Genomic DNA, 20,108 nt, shown 5'->3' with positions numbered 1-20,108 from the left:
ATCTGCACCTTGGTGGTACTGTGGGAGTCCTGACACTTGTTGACATGACTTTTATTGTGAAATGCGATTGACACGTGGTATGTGCATTCGTTGACAAAGTTGCAAAGAATTAAGCCACAGCGAGCGAGCCACGACGAGCGAGTGCTGTGTCTCAAGCCATATACTTTTTTCAACCTTTTGCTTTCATAAATGAGACAAGAGTAGGCGTGTTTTAACATAACACGTGACCTATTCAAGGATTGCTCTGATGTTTGACGCCATCCCTACGCTTTTGTGAGCTGCTGGAACATATTACAAGCGAGATGCTCATTATCTTTCCTACAGGCGTGCTGCAAAGCGACATGACTGTGCAAGTTTAAATCCAAGAGGCGAACGTACAGAATTTGCCACTAATGAATCCTTATACTTGACAACGTACAGGAAATTAATATTATATTGTCACTTGGTGGACAAACGCGAACAGTTCTCATTTAGGAATTAGTTTTTTTCTTTTTCTATAGCTTGCGTCAAATCTGTGAGAAAAAAAAAAACAAACTTGGCTACAAGAAAGGATGAACACAATACGACAGGTGCCATCACGGGTGAAGAGTAAAAGATCGGAAACGAATCTAGGAGCAGAAAGGGAGCATTTCGATAAACAGCAGGTAAGCTGCATATACATTAAGGACGCTGAATTTTGTTGTTTTACTGCCCAGTGCTTTGGTACAAATTGTGAACGTTTTCTTGACTAAGACAAGACTGAAATTATCGATAATATGTTGCCGCAGACGATCGTAATTGGCAAGGAAATGCTGGCCTACTTCGACCTCACTAAACACTAGGTGCTAGGTGTCTGAAAATGGAAATATGGAATTTAAAATATTATAATAAATGAAAATGGTTTTTGTCGCTAAATCTCGGGCCTACTATGTTCCAGTTTGTGTCAGGGCTAGACTATGTAATGAATAGTATAAGGAATAACAAGTTTACATTTGTTTTTGGCTTATTGAAGAAAAAAACACGATAGGCCAATGCCTGTGAAACCGGTCAGACGTGTTTTTCGTGGCATTTTGCTAAGAGGTCGTGGCACCTATCCTAGGGACTTCCGTCACCTGCTTAGGAATTCACTGGCGTCGTCGATCACATTGAAACAAATGAGTTATCACTTACTATTAAAGACACAAATGATTTTACACTGTATAGGAATTAACAGTTTTGGGTTGTACATTTGTAAGCCACACAACATTCGCTAAATACTACTACTACCACTACTACTACTACCACTAATAATAATAGTAATACCAATAACAACATGAAAATGCACAGTTCTAGTTTTTAGTTGCAGCTTGTTGAAATGAAAGTTGTTTTGGGCGGACCTATTAGTATTTAGAAAAACACACTAACACATTGGCTCAGCTAACTTCTGTCCATGGTAATGTACACATTGGTATTGAACTGGTAAAATGAAACTAGGCCACTTTATTAAGAGTTCTTATTTTATATGCATAGCCCATACGCAGCTGTGTCTCTCTTGACAATGAGTTGTGACCAAACAGTTCTGGCACTGGGGATGTACATTGAAGTAAGCTGACTAACTTTATTAGAGTTGGCCATTCGTGACTTGTTTTTGACTACAGACAACATGTATTCAGTATGCTTTATATTAAATTATGAATACTATATGTGTGTCCATGATACAATTATACAATAACAACAACATAATTATGCATTAGGATTATATATAAATACTTACAATTCTAACATCACTGTCAGAACAAAACCTTTATAGGAGGAGGAACACTGTTTTTGTTTTTTATGTATGTATGTATGTATGTATGTCACAATATATCCCTGCATTTTACTGCATTTAGAACTTTGTGCTCCCTCCTTTTTAAAGTATGGAAGTATGCTTAAGAGCATTTTCCTGCTCCAACAACAACAGGTCCAACAATAACCCAATCTTAGCCTCCTGACAGAGGCAACCAGCCACATCTTGCGGGCAAAAAGCTCTTCCCTAGGCACTTATATTTGTGGTTTGACAACAGCAGAGCATTCTTCTAGCAAGTCCTCTAACTAGTTTAATTGGACAAGGGTGATGACTGTTAATGCAAACAACATACAATCATGTACAAGTGTTAAAAGAGGAGTAAGCACTATTTATGACAAAAATAAATAAATAACACTATGTATAAAAGTGATGTAATTGTCTTAAAGTTTCTTTCATAACATGAACTTACCTAAGACAAAGACTCAAACTACTTCACAGGCCTTATGTAAACATTATGTAACGTTGCTGTATGTTTTTGGTAGCTGTTGTATGTTGGACAGTTTTAACTGGTTATGACCGGTTATGTCAGTTATAGACTACACATAATCAAAAACAAGCATTTCTTATAGTTACCAGTCACTAACCTCTGACTGAGACATCGTTTGAGCAACACTGACAACACAGCTGTGACCGTTGTTCCACTGTCAATTGCCTCTCCACAACACCGGGGGGTAGTATAGAACCTCTGGATCAGCCCAAGCTGATAGGTATCAGTATACAGTTTCAAGAACACTGCCATACTAGTTGTTTCACATGGCAAAGTAGAATGTCACTTACCACTCCTTTAACTTTGGAGAAAGTTTTGCCCCTCAAACCTTCCTCTTTACTGTGTTTGGCAGTAAAATACATTTACATCGTGTTCAAGTTTTCTAGGTTCATTATGGCTCCACTTGTGTTAATTACTTTCCTGAAAATGAAGACTAGTATTTTCAGGAGTTAAGCTACATTTGTAGTCATTGTGTGATTTATGAAACTTAGTTATCTTTTGTATTACTTAATTTGTGTTTCTCTGATTTTTCCTATGTTGATAAATTACTAAGGGAGTTAAACTTGCATATCACTTTAATTTTTATACCCTAGTGAAAAAGTGATGGATGAGTACCTAAGTCTTCCTAAAGAGTCAGGTGTGTTTAGAAAGGCATCATGTGATTGGCGATATACACTGAGTTTCAGTTTACTAGCCTTGTCTCTACACTCACTGACCATTCCATCAGCTGCATTTACCATATAGGCTTTGTAGATATGCCATTACTCACTTAGCCTGTCTGTTGCTACACAATTTGTCACTCTCTGTACCATTAATTTCTGGAAAGATATCAGCATAGATGCATCCTTTACCATTTATCATTTGAGGATGGGGACGTTTTTCAGCATAACATTTAACACAAACAAAATAGTGATATTTTTGTAGTTGTTGCTCTTGTGTGAATGTACTCATACACAGCAGCAGTGCCGAGATTTTTAAACACCTCATTGTCACTGCTAGGTTGAGAATGGTTCACCAAAAAAAAAAGTCAACAGTGGTCTTGTATTTAGAAACAGACCAGCCATAAAGGGCTAGAAAATAAACTAGCACATCTTTTACGTAAAAAAAAAGACCTATAGTTTTAGAGCTATATACATTTATTTATGTGGATATACAGGTTAGTGATAATAGTGATAACAGCTCTTGTGTTTAAAGCACGTTTATAGATAATATATATTTATTTTTGAGTAAATAAGATTGTATTGTTGGCATACAATGATGTCCACAGCAAAACATCATAATGGCCAATTACATTAATGGGGGGTGAGATAGTGTCACTCTTTCAAAGATAGTAAAATACTCAACATTCCATAAAATACTTGCTAAGTTCTCCTTGTTAATACAGTTTAGGTGTCCTTGTAAGTAGTAATAATTTATATAGTTTTCTATGTTATAGCAAAGAAACTGGATTTATAGCAGGCAGGGCATGTGAGTGGTATGGAGTGATAGCAGAGCGACTTGATTTTTTTTTGTCTTGGAGCAGATTTTCAGTATAAAAATAAAGTATATGTCCTGTCCACACATTTGAGACATAAAATAAATATCATAAAAATGGATCATATTGAGCGGACATGGAGCAGGGTTTCTCAGACGCGTGAGTAAGGAGCAAGCGGCGAGCGGGAAATACAAAATCTGAGGCGGTCTGGAGCAGTGTGATTACAAAAACACTGAGCAAGGAGCAGAAATATCTGCTGCTCCACTCCATTCACATGCTCTGATAGTAGGCAGGGTGCGCCCCACTCTCAGTGTGGATGAGCCAGGGGAGGCCACGAATTCACCACAAGAAGTTCCTTTATTACACACCAGAGCAGGAAGGCAAAACCAAAGCACTGAACTGGCAGGGGAGGTCACCGCTAGCCATCGGCTAAACAAAACAAAACGTGTACCTGGGACCTGCCTCCACCACTAGTGAGCTGGACGATGGTCACCTTGCAGCCATTTGATGTGCGTGAGCATGCGTGATCACAGCTGTTGCATGCATTTACCTGCTGGCCCAGGCTTGCAGTGCCGACGCTGGCTCACCAACTGCTCCAACTGCTTGCTGCCGCGCTTCCATGCCGAAGCCTTCACCAGTTTTGCTTTTGTTAACTCCCTCTCTCCGGCTGCACCCTGCCATGCTGCCTCTGGCCTCGCCATGCCACCTCCGGCCTCAAGTCTTATCGTGCCGGCTTTGTTGTTGAACCTTCCCATGCCAGCCCCATTGTCGGGCCTTTTCATGCCGGCTCTGCCACAGAGCCTTGCCTTGGCCTCACACATGAACAACCTATACTCTAGTCACAGAACGGCACAATTGAATACATACACAAGCCTTGACTAACAGCCAACAACATAACATTAAACAACACGTTTACAGTCCTTTTTTTTAGGAGGGCACATGGCCATGCCTCCCAAGCCCCATGGAGGCAGTGTCAGCCAGTAGTACAGTATGATATGCTACAATTGATATCATAAACAACAAGATTCTCAAATATTATGTTAGTATTATATTTTGTTCTCCCTGATCCTAAAAATTAGTCACCTTGAGTAATTTATTATCAGATACTATGTCATTTGATTTGAGTAAAATTAAATCTAAACATAATGTAACTGGAATACAGGGTTAATTAAAGGGGCATTCTGTCATTAAACGGGCAATTAATGTGCTTATCATGTTATGTAGTATTCTAACTCAGGATTACATCCCTTTAACCTCATCAGTCTGACAGAATTTATGATTTTGTGTTATTTTGTAAGTTTCTATTAGTTTTTCTTCAGTGTTCTCTCACTACAGTACCCAGCCTGCAAATATGCCATACAACCAATACCAACAGCACTTGAGAAATCCCTGCTACTAGCCTCGGTACTGATGCTCTTTTAATGCTCTCCATTTAAAATTATGAAGACAAAGTTAATTAAGTTCCATAATGATGCTGCGCTCATGACAACGAGGAACTCCAAATTTTTCAACTTGGAGCTTCCTACTTCCCACTTCAAAACATTTGCGCTGCCTCAACTGTTTAAAGTCTGGAAAAAAATGTCGATTTGCAAATGTTACTCAGAAAAATACTATGTTCAATGATTTTATCCGAAAAGTTTGTGTCAATTGTGAAAATATAATGCAAATCAATGTTCAACATGGTCTTTTTTTTCAAAACGCCTAAAAAATAAAGCAAACCTTTTTATTTAACCCAGTAGGACTGGCCATAGTTGTGGGCACTCTTGACTTTTAGGTGTTTGTTGCAACCCCAGTGCTATCCCCAGGCATGACCATGGTCCTTCTTAGAAGAATAAAAAGCTGTTTGATTTTTCGCTGGTCTGTGATATCATTTGAATTACTTCTATATGCAGTGCATTAGCAAGAGTTACATGGGGCCTGAACAGACATGACACACAGTATAGACCTTGAATTAACTTTATATTTACTTTATACACAAAATATTTTTAGTCAAATCTCTTGGAAAATGGTCCAGTAAGGACAGCTGGTTTGGCCTCCTTTGCCAGTAGCTGCCAAGCAGCATAGTGGCTCCATGGTGCTGCTGTACTTGTCTTCATAGAAACCAGGCATCCACAGGAAGTGTCTGTGTGTGTTTGCGCATGCCCATGCGCGTATGTTTGTGTTTCAAGAGGGGTGTGGTTGATGCCTTCTCTCCAGAGAAAGGGAGTGGACAGTGAGCATGCAGAGGAAAGGAAGGCTTCTCATTGCTTAACTTATACTAACTAAAAAGCATAAAAACAAAAGCAATAAGATGCATGATTTTTATCACATATAAATATTGTAGATTTCTTGGTGCTATTCCAACCTCAGATACAGAGCAATATTAAATTAAATTTAATTTGTGCCTGAATTAGTGTCAGTGGTAATTTGCCATTTAAAATCATTCACTTGAATCTGGATTATAAAGGGATGAGTAAGAACTTTGTCCTCTTTTTTGCAGTTTGCAGTTATTGTAGTTTAAACCTGTACTTTATCATCAACCAGCCTACTACCTTCTACATGGTTAGTTAGTAGCAGAATAGGAAACTACAACCACTACAAATTAATGTGAATGTGTGCAGGACAGAGAATAAGACTAACATAAGTACACCAAAGACATTGTACCTGTGTTATATACAGGAACAGATAGCACAAGAAGTTGTCTGAACACTGGATGGGTCTGGGGAGTATTAGGCTTGCGAGGCCAGACATGATGTCGTTATGAGAATACATGTCTGGAGACAGCTTGCTTTTTTTACGCTACCTCCATGGGCTAACAACATGGGCTTGTCTGTCTGACAGTGTTTATGAGCATACCATTACCCCACACCATGTCAAGCTCAAAATTGCTCATGATTGCCCCCAGACATTCTCCTTATGAGATGACATCTGGCCAGACTTGAAGTTCATACGTCATTTCACACACTCAAATTTGTTTTTTTTTTTGTTTTTTTTGTTTTTTTTTGTTTTTACAACATTGATGAAACATTTATGCAGTTGTGTAAATAAGCATGATGTTACAGAGGAGTTACCCTCTAATACAGTAAGGAAGGATTGTTAGGTTTGGTTTAAATTTAAAGTGCATGGTGTTAGCTGTGGTTAATGAGTGCTACAGCTCTGTGGGGAAAAAGCTGTTGACATGTCTGTTTGTGCTGGTTTTGATGGCCCTGAATCTTCTACCAGAGGGAAGTGGTGGGAAGAGGTAACGTCCAGGATAAGAGAGGTCAGCTGTAATTTGTTCAACATGCCTCATTACCCTGCTGCTGTTGATGTCCTAAGTTGGCAGTCTACATCCAGTGATCCTCTCCGGTGTCCTTATTATGTGCTGATTTTTGGCTTATTTTTGAGAGGTGGAGGAACCAAATCAGATGTCTGAGTGATATGAGGATGGACTCGATGATCACTGTGTAGAACTGGATCATCAGGCTCTGCAGCAGGTTGTATTTCTTCAGCTGTCTCAGGAAGAACATTCTCTGCTGCGCTCTTTTACCTATGCAGACAGTGTTCCTCTCACACTTCAGGTCCCTGAATATTGTAGTGCTCAGAAACTTGAGTGACTCCACAGGAAACCAGAGTCCTTGATTTTGAGGGGAGTGGGGAGGGGGGTTGTGCCTGAAGTCCACCTCCATCTTTACAGTCTTTTGCATGTTCAAGATAAGATGGTTGATGCTGCACCATGAGAAGCTTCTTCCTATGAGTTCCACTGCAGTGATGTCATCTGCAGACTTCACAGCTAGTTCCTCTGAGACAAACTCATTCATGTAGAGACTAAAGGTTGGTGTTTGTCAGAAAATCTGTGATCCACCGGCAGATGGGATTTGTCACAGAAAGCTGGGATAGTTTGACCTGCATCAGCTGTAAAATTCACTGTGGTGTCATTCACTGTGGTCTTGAATGAGTCCACTAACAGAACTCCACGGTAGGTTTCAGGACTATCGAGAAGTTTTCTGTATGTTGGGTTGAAGGGAATGAGACTGTGGTCGGAATGCCCGAGAGCCACGTGTGATGGCATGATCACTTTTAATAGTGGTGTAGCAGTGGTCCAAACAAATCCCTTCTCTTGTGGCACAAGTGATTTGCTGTCTTAAGCATTTGCTTCATTAGATTTGTGCTTCAGAGTCAGGGCACCACCCTGTGAGGATTTCCAAAAACTCTGAAGGTTTTTGAATAAACTCTGGAATAATATTGTGTGAAACATTGTCCTTGAAGGTCAGTAACCTTTGACTTGACTTTGACTTGAAGGTCAGTAACTGTTCTCTGCTCCAACAGACTGAGTTTGACATACAATAGATGACATTAACAAACAAAAACAAACACATAATGTAGAAGACATGTTGATAAAGTTGAAAGCTTCTTTACCAACAATTTCCTATTTTTTGCCAGCACCTGTTCCCTTTAAATTCATAGCTCTGTTTTTAAATTTTTTTTTTGTTTTGTTTTGTTTTGTTTTGTTTCTTTGTTTTTGTCCATTCCATCATGTCCATTTTGGCAGCCAGCTGGGTCTTTAATGTTTAATAAGACCTCATTTACATGTAGATTTTGATTGAATGTTGCCTAGGACATTGGTGAAAATACTGTAGCGTTGAAAAGACATTAGCACACTGATCACTGCCACAATGGTATTATGATTTTATGGACTTGAATAGGCCTTATTTACTCTGCCACATGTTATATCTTAAAATATGTTCTTGCCTTCATCTTAAGTAATGCATTGTTCTTGTTTATACTGAATACATCTAATATCCACAGAGTAGATTGAAAAAAGTTTGTGAACCTTAGGCAAATTACTTCAACAAAAGCTAATTGGAGTCAGGAGTTGGAAACCTGAATTCAATTCTGAATCCTGAATCATTCAATAAAATAAGACTGGAAGTGTGAATTAGGGCTATTTTAACTTTTATTTTGCTATTCACAAGAAGCATCTGCTGATGTCAATCATGACTTGCAAAGAAGAGATCTCAGAAGACTTACGGTCAGTAGATGTTGATTTGCATAAAGCTGGAAAAGGTTACAAAGTAATCTCAAAGAATAAAGGTGTTCATCAGTCTACATGTTTGTCTACAAATGGTGATGATTTAATACTGTATTTACTATCCCTAAAAAGTGGGTACCCAGCCAAAGGCACAACACAGAATGCTCATTTGAAGGTTTATCAAGGTATCCTACAGGACTATATTAGTGTGGCTGTCTGCCAGCTGAAGCTTAAAGTAAATCTACTACAGAATGGCTTCAAAAAATAAAATTTTCCTTTTGGGTTGGCCCAGCCAGACCTGAGACCTTGGCCCAGTAGAAATTCTGTGGAATGGTCTTGAGAGCTGTTCACACCATACATCCAAAGAATATGGCTGAGCCGAAGCAGTTCTGAGGAATGATTCAATATTACTCTTGAACGTTGTGCAGGTCTGATCCAGAGGCACAAGGAAACACTTGCTTGAGGTTACTGCCAAAGGAGGTTCGACCAGTTATTAAATCCAATAATTACTTTTTCCACCCCTGTGAATGTTTAATTGAAGTGGTCAACGAAGACATAATGCCATCGTTAAAAAGATAGAAAAGTCATATTTCTTGTGATGGGAAAGTGAATTTGGCCGCAGTCATATAGTGAATCACATGAATAGTTTTCTGACCTTGACTACCACAGTTGAAGCAGAGGCGGTTTGTTTATTTAAGCTGATAAGGAACAACAGCAAACTATCACAGTGTGGTACCAGGCGGTCTAGAATAGATCAAGCCTCAATCAGGGGAAATGCACAGTACAGGGAGGGTCTGGCATTTGGACTTGCCAATGAAGGGAAGAGAAGAACAGGTAGGTCAAGGATCATTAGGGACAAGAAAATGAAAAATGCAAAAATGATTTAATAGCTAGAGAGAAAATCATCTCCCTCTTACTTGCTATTTTCTCTACCTTTCTTTTGTCCATATGTACTCTCACTGTCTCTCTCAAACCCCTCCGTTTTCCTCTGTTTTCAGTGCCTGTTCCTCTTTTTTTTCCAAGTTATCTGAGAAGATCTATGGACAGTTTAACTTGTCTTGTTGGTACTTTAATTCCTGGTAGATTGGTAGGTTAATTCCTATTAACTTACAATTGGGACCCCACAGTTTATTTCATGTCCTTTGATCATGTTTCAGTACTTTTAATGCTATTTGGTTTGGGCAGTAAGAAATCATGCTATTTTTGTGATAAATCTTGTCAAAGACTTTGTCTGAATGCTGTTCTGAGTTGCCTATATCATGTCTAGCTTCAGTACTACTACTGCATGTATTATAAAAAGACCAGAAGATTTAGACCAATTATAGAAAGGCCTGAAAATGAGAAAAACCTGTGCATTATAACAACTTCTACTTGATCTTTTCCAGATCAAGTAGAAGAAAAAAATATGGAGTCACTTAAGGTTAAGGAAAAACTATGGAAATATCAATGAAAAAAAACATAAATAGTACTCTATTGCTTCTCTTTGGGCTTTTATTGTGGCCTGAATTCTTTGAGGTATGGATTTAAAAATTAAAAAACATCAAGCTGGTTTCCAACTTTCTCAATTAATGGTTGACAGATCAACTTTGCAGGATGGAGCCTTGTCACGCACCATCGCATTTTTTTTTTTAATTTCCACCTTAAATTTTCAGTTGGATTGAGATCTAGACTGTTTGCTTGCCATTTCACTGAGTTGATGTGCCTTTCCTGAAGAAAAGCTTTAACACTTTTTGCTCTGTAGCAAAATGCATTATCATCCTGAAAAATGACTTCATCACCAAACCTATTTTCCTTTCCATTGCTTTGAGTTTGGGTTTCCATTGCTTTGAGCTAGTACACATGTGACACTGTGGATTGAGGAATGTTAACTGCCCACACAACTTCGGAAAAGGAATGTCCCATCCGTTTGGCACCTGCTGTCATGCCTTGTTCGAACTCCGATAATTCACATCGCCTGCCATGTGCCACGTTGCCTGGCCAGTGTTCAGCCTCACTCGCTCAAGTGCCTAACCCCTGTTGTTTCGCAGCTCCAATGAAGTGTCAATCATGGAGCTGGCTCAGGCAGCCATAAAGCTATGATGTAGCATCACTCAAGCAGCCAGCACAAGCAGCCATGTGTTGTTGGTGTAGTGTCACTCAAGCAACCGGTCCAGGTAGCCTCGTAGTTGTGGTGTAGCTTCACTCAGTCACCCAGCAAACTCTTAGCATCACTTGAGTGGCCAGCCAAAGAAGCCTCCTCTGCCAGCAGGGGAACATCAAAATACACGTAAACAATACAAAACAAAACCAATTTCTATCTTGAGAGCAGTCATAGATGTCATGGCCATCAAGTCTGTAACAAAATCACTAAATATTACTGGGCAATTATGCAGCAGCTGTTTTTTTGTTTTTTGTTTTTTGCAACTACTGTAAAATAACAACACTTCTGGTGCCATCGCAAATTAGGACCAAAATCTAGCTATCAGCAAGATGCTGAACTAGCTGAAACCTTGCTGCTGTTAATGTGACTTTATTGGTTTAGCATAGTAATAATAAGCTTAGTTACTCAAAGTGATGGCTACTAAAGTGCACAGAGCAAAACAGATACATGTCTGCTTTTGACCCATGTTACACATACACCGATCAGGCATAACATTATGACGTTCTGACGTTCTGCATGTGTTATAACAGCAGTGCTCCATGTTAAAAGAGTCTGGGTGCTAAACTGCCCCGCCTGCAGTCCAGATATGTCACCCACTGAAATTTGGAGTGTTGAAATTAAAAATATGACAAATGAGCCCCTGAACGGTTGAGCAGCTAAAATCTTATATCAAACAAGAATGGGAAAACATTTCACTTTCAAACCTATAGCAGTTGGTCTCCTCAGTTCCCAAATGCTTACAGAGTGTTGTTAAAAGAAGATGTGATGAAACACCAAGGTAAACATGCTCAACTTTTTTTGGAACATGTTGTTGGCATCAAATTCAAAATGGGCATATATTTTTCAACAGTTTTTCAGTTTCAACATTTGATATGTTGTCTTTGTAGTATTTACCTTTAAAAATATGGTTCACATGATTTGCATATCATTGCATCCTATTTTTATTTGCATTCTGCACAGCGTCCCAACTTTTTTGGAAATGAGGTTGTACACGGTAGGACAGTACAGTCTCTCTACAGTCTATTTTCCAAAACAAATCACGTATTAACGTTTATATCTCGCTTTCATTTTCAAATGGTAAAATTGGCATAGACAGACTTTGGTTTGAAATGTTGTTTTTTTTTTTTGTTTTGTTTTTTTTTTCTGGCCTCCGAGTCTCCACCCATATTGTGTATTGCTGGTGGGAATCTGCCAACTCGGACTGTTTAAAGTGACCAGAAACTTTGTATCTCCTACCTTCATGGAGTCAGTAACACTTCTGTGTGAGCAGAGTCTCCTTCACTATGTTTGTTCTTTAGCATGGTATCGACACTTGGCATACTTCACACAGTATCAGTGGGTATCAGAATGTTGGTGCTGGTCAAACTTTTTTGACTACCATGCAAGTATCCCTATTGATGTGTCTCTAGTAATCACTCTGGGATTTTAAAGGGTTAAACTCTCATTATTGTAATCAAGTTAATGATTTTGCTGTGCTGCATATCTGTGCTGTAGTTTCTGTAGTTCTAGCTAAATTATCCTTTTATTCATGAATTATCCTTTTATTTATTGTATTCACGTTTGCCGATATGCCACAAACACACCAGATAACACAATATTCAAACAGTGTAAAAGACACTAACAGGGTCCTCCTGCCTAAATGACTGAGCTGCTTCTTTAAGTAATCCCTAATTGCTGAGTAGTCAGTTACAGTATGATTTAATGTTAGTCCAGGTTGTTTTCAAGAGAGTGTGCTGGTCTTCTGAAGTAGTGATAGCCTTTAACATATCAGCCTGCTAACTGAGCCTGTGTGTCCACTGCTGGGGTTTAGTAAAGGGTCATTCAGGTTTTTCGTTTGTCCTATTGTAACCAAATAGAAGCTAGAAAGTTAGCAGTAGCAATAAAGCTACAACTGCATGTTTTAGAAAAATATAACTTGCAACTGTTAGTTGGAACTGTGCGCCAGTATGTGTGTGTATGCAGCAAGTAAGGTCAGTTGTGTCTCTTACTGATTGGCTTGCGGTGCAATTGACACTTAAAAGGATTAGATTGAGTGGCTGCCTGGATGATGCAAATCTCTGGCGTGTAATGCAAACAGCTGTATGTTTTATAGGAGCTGCCCACTAACATTTTTGCAAATGCTTGTCATTTTGGATCAACTCTGCTTGCGGTTTTGGTACAGCCCTTTTTTCATATAGGAAAAAATGATGGAAATTAAAAAAAAAAGATTCTGAGCTGCATGTAAGTGTGTAACTGTGTTACAGTTAACCCCACTGTGTAAAGGCTCTACTTTATCCTGGCTGTCTCTCACTGTCTCACATGCTTCAAAACAGTGCAGCCACAAAGAGGGTGATAAAAGTAATATAGGTATGAATTTTGCGACTTATACACAGTAAAAACACTTATGAAGGTTACTTTTACGGTATAAAAGAGCCTTTAGTGTGAATGACGAGGTGTCTGTCCAATGGCTGTCAAAATATACAGATGAGATTACTATAGGAATATGAGAACATGACTAAAAGCGCGTTGTAGTCAAACTTGTTAATCATCGCCGTCATCATCATCCTAAACCGCTTAATCCAGATAGGGTTGCGGTAGCAGTTAGGAGGGCAACTTCTTGCCCTGCAACTTCTTCCAGCTTATTCCGGGACACTCAAGCCGCTCCAAGGCCAACTTGGAGATGTAATCCCTCCAGCAGGTCCAAGGATGACCTTGGGGCCTTGTCCCACTAGGATCCTGACCCACCTCAACTGGCTTCGAACAGGAGTGGGAATGGAGACAAGGCACAACCTTGGCAGAGTCCAACACTGACACTGAACAAGCTTGACCTAATGCCGAGTATATGTATACACAACTCTCAGTCCAGGTGTACAGAGACCGAATGGCCCAGAGTAGTGGCCCTGGCACCCCATACTCCCAAAGGAACCTTCAACAGGATATCTATGGGAACATGGTTGTAAGCCTTCTCCAAGTCCACAAAACATATGTAGACTGGGTTGGCAAACTTAGTCTGCGTGAGGGTGAAAAGCTGGTGCATTATTCCACAGCCTGGACGGAATCCGCATTGTTCCTCCTCAATCCGAGGTTCGACTTTCCAGTAACTTGGCATAAACTTTCCCAGGGAGGCTGAGCAGTGTGATGCCCCGGTAATTGGCACACAACTCTCAGGTCCCCTTGCTTAAAAATAGGGACCACCACCCAGGTCTGCCAGTCCAAGAGTACTGTTCCCGAGGTTCATGTGACATTGCAGAGGCATGTCAGTCATGACGGCCCCAAAACATCCAGAGCCTTAAACATTTCTGGGTGAATCTCATCCATCCCCAGTGCCTTGCCACCAAAGAGCTTTCCAACTACTTCAGTGACCTCCACCAGGGAAATGGAGTCTGACATGCCAGAAGCCTCTGGCCCTGACTCCTGTGAGGGAGGCATGTCCCCAGGATTTAGGAGTACTCACTCAAAGTGCTCCTCCCATTAACTGACAATATTCTCATTAGAGTTTTTCCACCCCTGCTGAGTACAGTCTACTGGGTCTGACCACCAGTCTTCCCTGCCATCTGATCCAACTCACCACCAGATGGTGATCAGTTGACAGCTCAGCACCTCTCCTCACCCTAGTGTCCAGCACAAATGGTCCCAAGTCATATTAAATGACAACACCTGGCGCCTCTCACCCTGTGCTACTCCCCATCAGTTTGCTTCCAGAGCTGATACTGTGGGTGGAGGTGAGCCTAACTATATCCAGTTGGTACCTCTCAACCTCCCACACAAGCTCCAGCTCCTTCCTCCCCAGTAAGGTTCCACTTGCCAAGAGCCAGTTTCTGCTGCAGGAGTCCACTGCCTATATGCCACTGCACCAGTCCCCCCTGCTGGACCTTGCAGGTGGTGGGCCCACGTGGTCCCCCCATGTTAAAACATCCAAGGTCTGTTTTACCCTGCATTAGTTTGTGTCCTGCTCTCCATTATATTCCACCAGGCTCTAGTGTGAAGGAAGTGCCAAATGAAGTCTATGGGGCTATCAGTAACCTATAGATAGGGCTGGGCGATAAAACGATAACGATAAGTATCGCGATATAACTTTTCCTCGATAGAGCGATAAGACAGGTTCGATAAATGTTCGATATAATACACCATTCTCACACTTCCACGTTTTAGCGAAAGCCCTGGTGGCGTTTTCTACTGCAAGGAAAGCGACACTACTCTGCTGTCGCCAGGAGAGGGCGCACTTCCGAATTTTTCGACTTGATTAGAGAGGGAGGGGGCCACGAGTAAAAAAAGGGTCGCCAAATGTACTTTAGCAACGGCTGAAACGCGGAGTTATACATTTCCTGTCTGAGTGGATGTTATCGGCGATCTGTTCTCCTGTGACCGAGTGTGAGTGACGAGGTCAGTGGTGTAACTGTACTGTCCTACGGTGAACTCACTTCTTTCTGTACATCCTAACAACTTCAGCGGTGTTAAATCACGTCCACAGCGCCAAACCGTCATATTTTAGTATTAGTGCATTCTCGAGCACAAAAGTGAAAGAAAGAAGTGGGTTCATGTTCGAAAGTAAACTGAGGAAGCTGTGAGGCAGCGGGAGAGCGCTGTCTTTCCAGGCTAGCTGTTTTTAGCTGCTGGCTAACTTGAAGCAGCGCTCCGGCAAAACACGGTGAATTGATGATACGGTAAATCAAACAAGACACAAAATCACCGCTTTCAGTTTAAACATGCCTAAAAGGAGGACTCTGTTTGACTGGTGTGAGAGATTTACACTGCAGATAATGCTTTTACACAGCGAACGTCAGATATACTGCGGTTCACCCCTTAAATTACTGCGATAGCATAGAGAAATCCAGTCGTTGCTAGCTGGTGTCTGAGTACTGTGATATGCTCTTACATGGATGTGGTAGGAGTGACAGCAGTGACCTACCGAACCGACGTTGTTGAGAAACTAAAGAGTTTAGCACTGTTGTTGGCCACTTGTTTAGCATTTGTAACGGGGTAGCCAAGTGCTCGTCACCAGACAGCTAAAAATAATCTGTTTTCTTTCTTAAATCATGACTATTACAAAAATTGCAGCTGTGCTTTTCAAGCTGATAAAAAAAGCTCAGAAACTTTCTCCCATTCTTCCATGACAGATTAGTGAAATGTTCCACTGTTTGCCGAGTGTTTGTCATGATCGGACCATAAGTGATAGTTTAAAACCACAATTAACCCCCCAGGAGCAAAATCAGCTTTCAAACGTGAAAGAAATCATGATTTGATTTGATTTATCACGATATGTATCGATATCGTACGATATGAATTTTGTTTATCGTGATAACGTTTTTGGCCATATCGCCCAGCTCTACCTATAGACTGCACATTCACTGTGATTATCATGAAGTGCTTTGAGCAGTTGGTCATGAAACACTATAACAACCACCTGTTGTCATCCTAGCAACAGCCTTATGTACCTTAGGAACTGCTAATGTACCTTAGCAACAACCTAATATCCCATAGCAATCTATCAATACCATAAAAATGACCTGGCAACCAGCTGGAATACCATAGCAACTGCCTCCAATATGACAGTAACCACTTACCATCACCCTAACAACCAGCTACCTTACCTACCACTTAGCAATGCCCTGTCAATCACATGGAACACCATTGCAACAGCAACACTTTAGCAATACCCTAGATTAAGCTGATCAGTCAACTCTGCATTTTCTTCGGGAAGTGCTCTTTTTTAGGTGTTAATTAAGCATTACTAGCTGGCTTTGTCAAGCCATCAACTTCTAGTTAACTTGATTGCCAACTTACTGTTGTTCTTAATGTTCTTATTAAGTTGCTTGAAAAAGTCAACTTGCTGTTCTTCATCATCTCATACCATAGATATTATAGCAGTGGCCTCCCAGCACTTTGGCAACCATCTAGGATACCATAGCTATGGCCTAGAAACACCTTAGTAACAACTGCGGATGCTATAGCAGCTGCTGGGATTTTGGGATATCATAGCAATGCCCTAGCAACACCTGAACAACCACTTAGGATACCATTATACCAGCCTTGCAACACCTTAGTGACCATCTAGGATAGCATAGCAACCGCCTGGGATACCATAGCAATGACCTCACAACTCTTTAGCAACTGACTGTAATGCCTTAGCAACTGCCTAGCAACACCTTAGCAACCACCAGGGATGCCAGAGCAATGGCCTAGCAACACCTTAGCAACTACCTGTCATGTCAACTTCGCTTATTCACAAAATTTCCCTATCTAGTTATTCTTCTGATTAAGTCCTATTCAGACAAGATTTGTTTTCCTTGGCGATGTGAGGTAATGCCAGTTTACCACAGAACGTCTGTAATGTTTCTGACTGATTTGCACGGGATAAGAAATCTCAGTATAAATGACAGAGATGGGAGTGGCTACTTGATTTATGCACTGCCTTTACTCCAGAAAAGAGTAGTAAAATGTTAAAACATGTAATTTAGCCATTACTTAATCAGCTTACCATTTCTTTGCCATCTTAAGTGAATTCATTAGCCATTAGCAGGGTTGGGCAAAATACTTTGAAAAAGTAGTGATGGCTAAATACTAAATACAGTATCCTAAATATATTCAGTAGTGTTTTCAGTTACTTCACCGAGAAACGCCTGTAAAATTTACATTAACCCACTACCTCATGTAAACTAATCTTGTCTGAGTAAGGCTTTATGCTACAAAAATTTACAGCATCATAGAACCTATCCCCAATTTTTAAGCAGGTACTTTTTTCATTACATAGTTATGACACACATCATATGACTATGCACGTACACTTAAAAAATAAGCATATTAAGGTAGAATAATTACACCACTATATACAAACTCGCACAAAAACACTCAGACTCTCTACTAACATAGAGACCACTTAGCAACCACCACATTATGATCAAAAAGTCTTAGCAGTTTGGTTCCTTTTATGGAATTTCTTCTTCTTTTATTGCATAAATTATTTTTTGTGCTGTTGTAGAAAAACATTTTTGTTCTAAGTTATGAAGGGACTGCCGTCAAGCATGTGAATCAAATGACATGAAAGCTTCACTACAAGACGACAGGGGCATGGAAATTGTAAGTGGCTGTGATTTTTTTTTTTTTTTTAAATGAAGATCCCCTAAATAAAGTTAACAGAATGGATGGGTCACATGCCTGAGAAACTCTCTTCCAGTGGCACTGGTCAGAGGCCTGAGATGAACGGGTATTTTGTCAACTGGCTGTAGTGGATGTTGACTCACAGTTTCAACATCTGCGTGAATTAGTGTTTCCTATAAATTATATGCATATGTATGTAAGGTAAGTTGAAGAGCAGGGGAGCCATTTGTAAATGATGGTAAATAAGGGACTAGTGTGCAGGTGCTTGTTTCATCACAGCTGGAACTGATTCATATGCTCAAATCACTGCTTATTTCGATGTCTAGGACAGTTGAATAACATACATAACAGAATAGTGAGAAGTAATTTAATTATGGGATCTGGGAAATAGTCATCCCCTCCCAGATTCCTTTAACCTAACCTTGCTAGTTTGATGTTTACAACCTAAAAAAAAAGAAAAAAAAAAGATGCTGTGCATAAAAGTGATTTGTCACGGTCTTTAAATTTCTTTCATGACAGACTCGCCTGTGATGAAGACTCAGTACTTTGTAGGCTTGTAAGAACCATTTTATCATAAAGGCACCAAGAGCAGAGGTGGGTAGAGTAGCCAAAAACTGAACTCAAGTAAAAGTATTGTTACTTTAAAATAATGATTACTGAAGTACAAGTAAAAGTAGTCATTAAAATTGTTACTTAAGTAAAAGTAAGAAAGTATTTAGCAAAAAGACTACATAAGTACAGAGTTACTTCGCCAGTTTCATTTAATAATCGTAATAGAACTGCAAAATCATAGCCTTACTTGTCACATACAAACACCAAATCAAGAATGTCCAAAACATATTTTCCTTTCAAACTATTGTAATACAATAAACAAAATGTAAATTAGCCATGTGCAAACTCAAATAAGGACCAATTCCTATACCCTTTTAAAACAACAGATAATAATAAATTCAATATTTAAGAACATAAAATGAATAAAGTAATTAAAGATCCACAAAACCTACAGTAAGTTCAAACTCTTGGATCTTACGCTCTGCCTTTTATATGCCAGGTGAACAAAAAATGTTATCTTCAATCATTTTACTCCCATCACTCCCATTTTGCAAACAGTTTCTGAAACAAATGCAAAATGCAATATAATATATGTACTCTTGACTTTTCTTGCAGTCTTAACTTGAAATTTATGTTGACTGAAATGCATCAGTGCTGGTAAAATTGCATTCTTGCGTGTAATGTCTTTAAACACCTTGTCACGTTAACGTTACTTGCTTATATTTATCTTTTCATCATGAAAGGTTGACACAGTTGTGTTGTCCAGTTGCCTGACCTGTTTCAGAAATGTCACAAAATTCTCCAGTTTCTCAAAATATCTCATAAATGTGGCCTGTACCGTAACGTTAGCTGTGGGAGGCAGCGTGTGCTTTACACAGTTTACAAATCCGTCGGTACAGTTTTGCTAACCGAGAGTACAGTTTACAAATCCGTGGGCACAGTTTGAAAACTGAGAATACGGATCACTAAACTGCGGGGACAGATTTTCCTCCTCTCAATTTTTTCTTGTTAGTGACCCCTACGGGGCTCCGTAGACTCATTACAAAGGCCCATTTAAAAAAAAAAAAAATGCCAGCTAGAGAAAGCATTGGCAAACTTAGCTCACTCAAGAAGTGAACTAAAATACAAGATTATTTTGTATGCAGTGGTCACTATTAACATTACTAATATAATCACTGCTAAAATAAAACAACTTTTAACATCATCACCATTACTTACCGCAACATGTTTTCTCAAGTTGGATGTTGAGTTCTTGAAAGCTGAAAGGTTCATGTTTTTAGGCTGGCAGAGAAGGCAGCGCATGACACTATTGGTTTTGGTAGCCTGTTGAGAACACATTGTCGCATATGAGGTCAAGGATGCTCTCCTTCCACAGTGTCGTCTGTTTGAGCCATCGCAGTCCAGCAACGAGCTGTAATCAGTGATTCCACAGAGCCCACGGCTGTTAACGACTAGGTACCTGTAGTTTTCAGTATACATTTGAGTGCTATACATATGGGTTTGATTGGTCAAATGAAGTCACGTAAGATGCTTTTGATTGGTGAACAGACTTGCGTAAGATGATTTTGATTGGTGAAGGGA

General features: G+C 39.9%; 1 protein-coding gene across 4 annotated transcripts in view; it reads left to right on the top strand.

Moving 5' to 3' along the window:
* Positions 1-219: 219 nt before the first annotated feature.
* The window catches only part of hip1rb (huntingtin interacting protein 1 related b), a 72,654-nt gene continuing 52,765 nt past the window's right edge, over positions 220-20,108 (top strand). Inside the window, exon 1 of one of the 4 annotated variants that reach the window (XM_036598221.1) lies at positions 220-644. In XM_036598221.1, coding sequence (XP_036454114.1) covers positions 552-644 — 93 coding nt within the window. In that variant the 5' untranslated portion in view covers positions 220-551. Of the gene's footprint in view, positions 645-9,514; positions 9,593-20,108 lie in introns of those variants that run through there. The other 3 variants (XM_036598223.1, XM_036598222.1, XM_036598224.1) reach the window with 3 other exon arrangements.

The sequence above is a fragment of the Colossoma macropomum genome, unplaced genomic scaffold, assembly GCF_904425465.1.
Source record: "Colossoma macropomum unplaced genomic scaffold, Colossoma_macropomum, whole genome shotgun sequence".
NCBI classification, from domain to species: Eukaryota; Metazoa; Chordata; class Actinopteri; order Characiformes; family Serrasalmidae; genus Colossoma; species Colossoma macropomum.
This window is presented reverse-complemented; position numbering and strand designations above follow the sequence as displayed.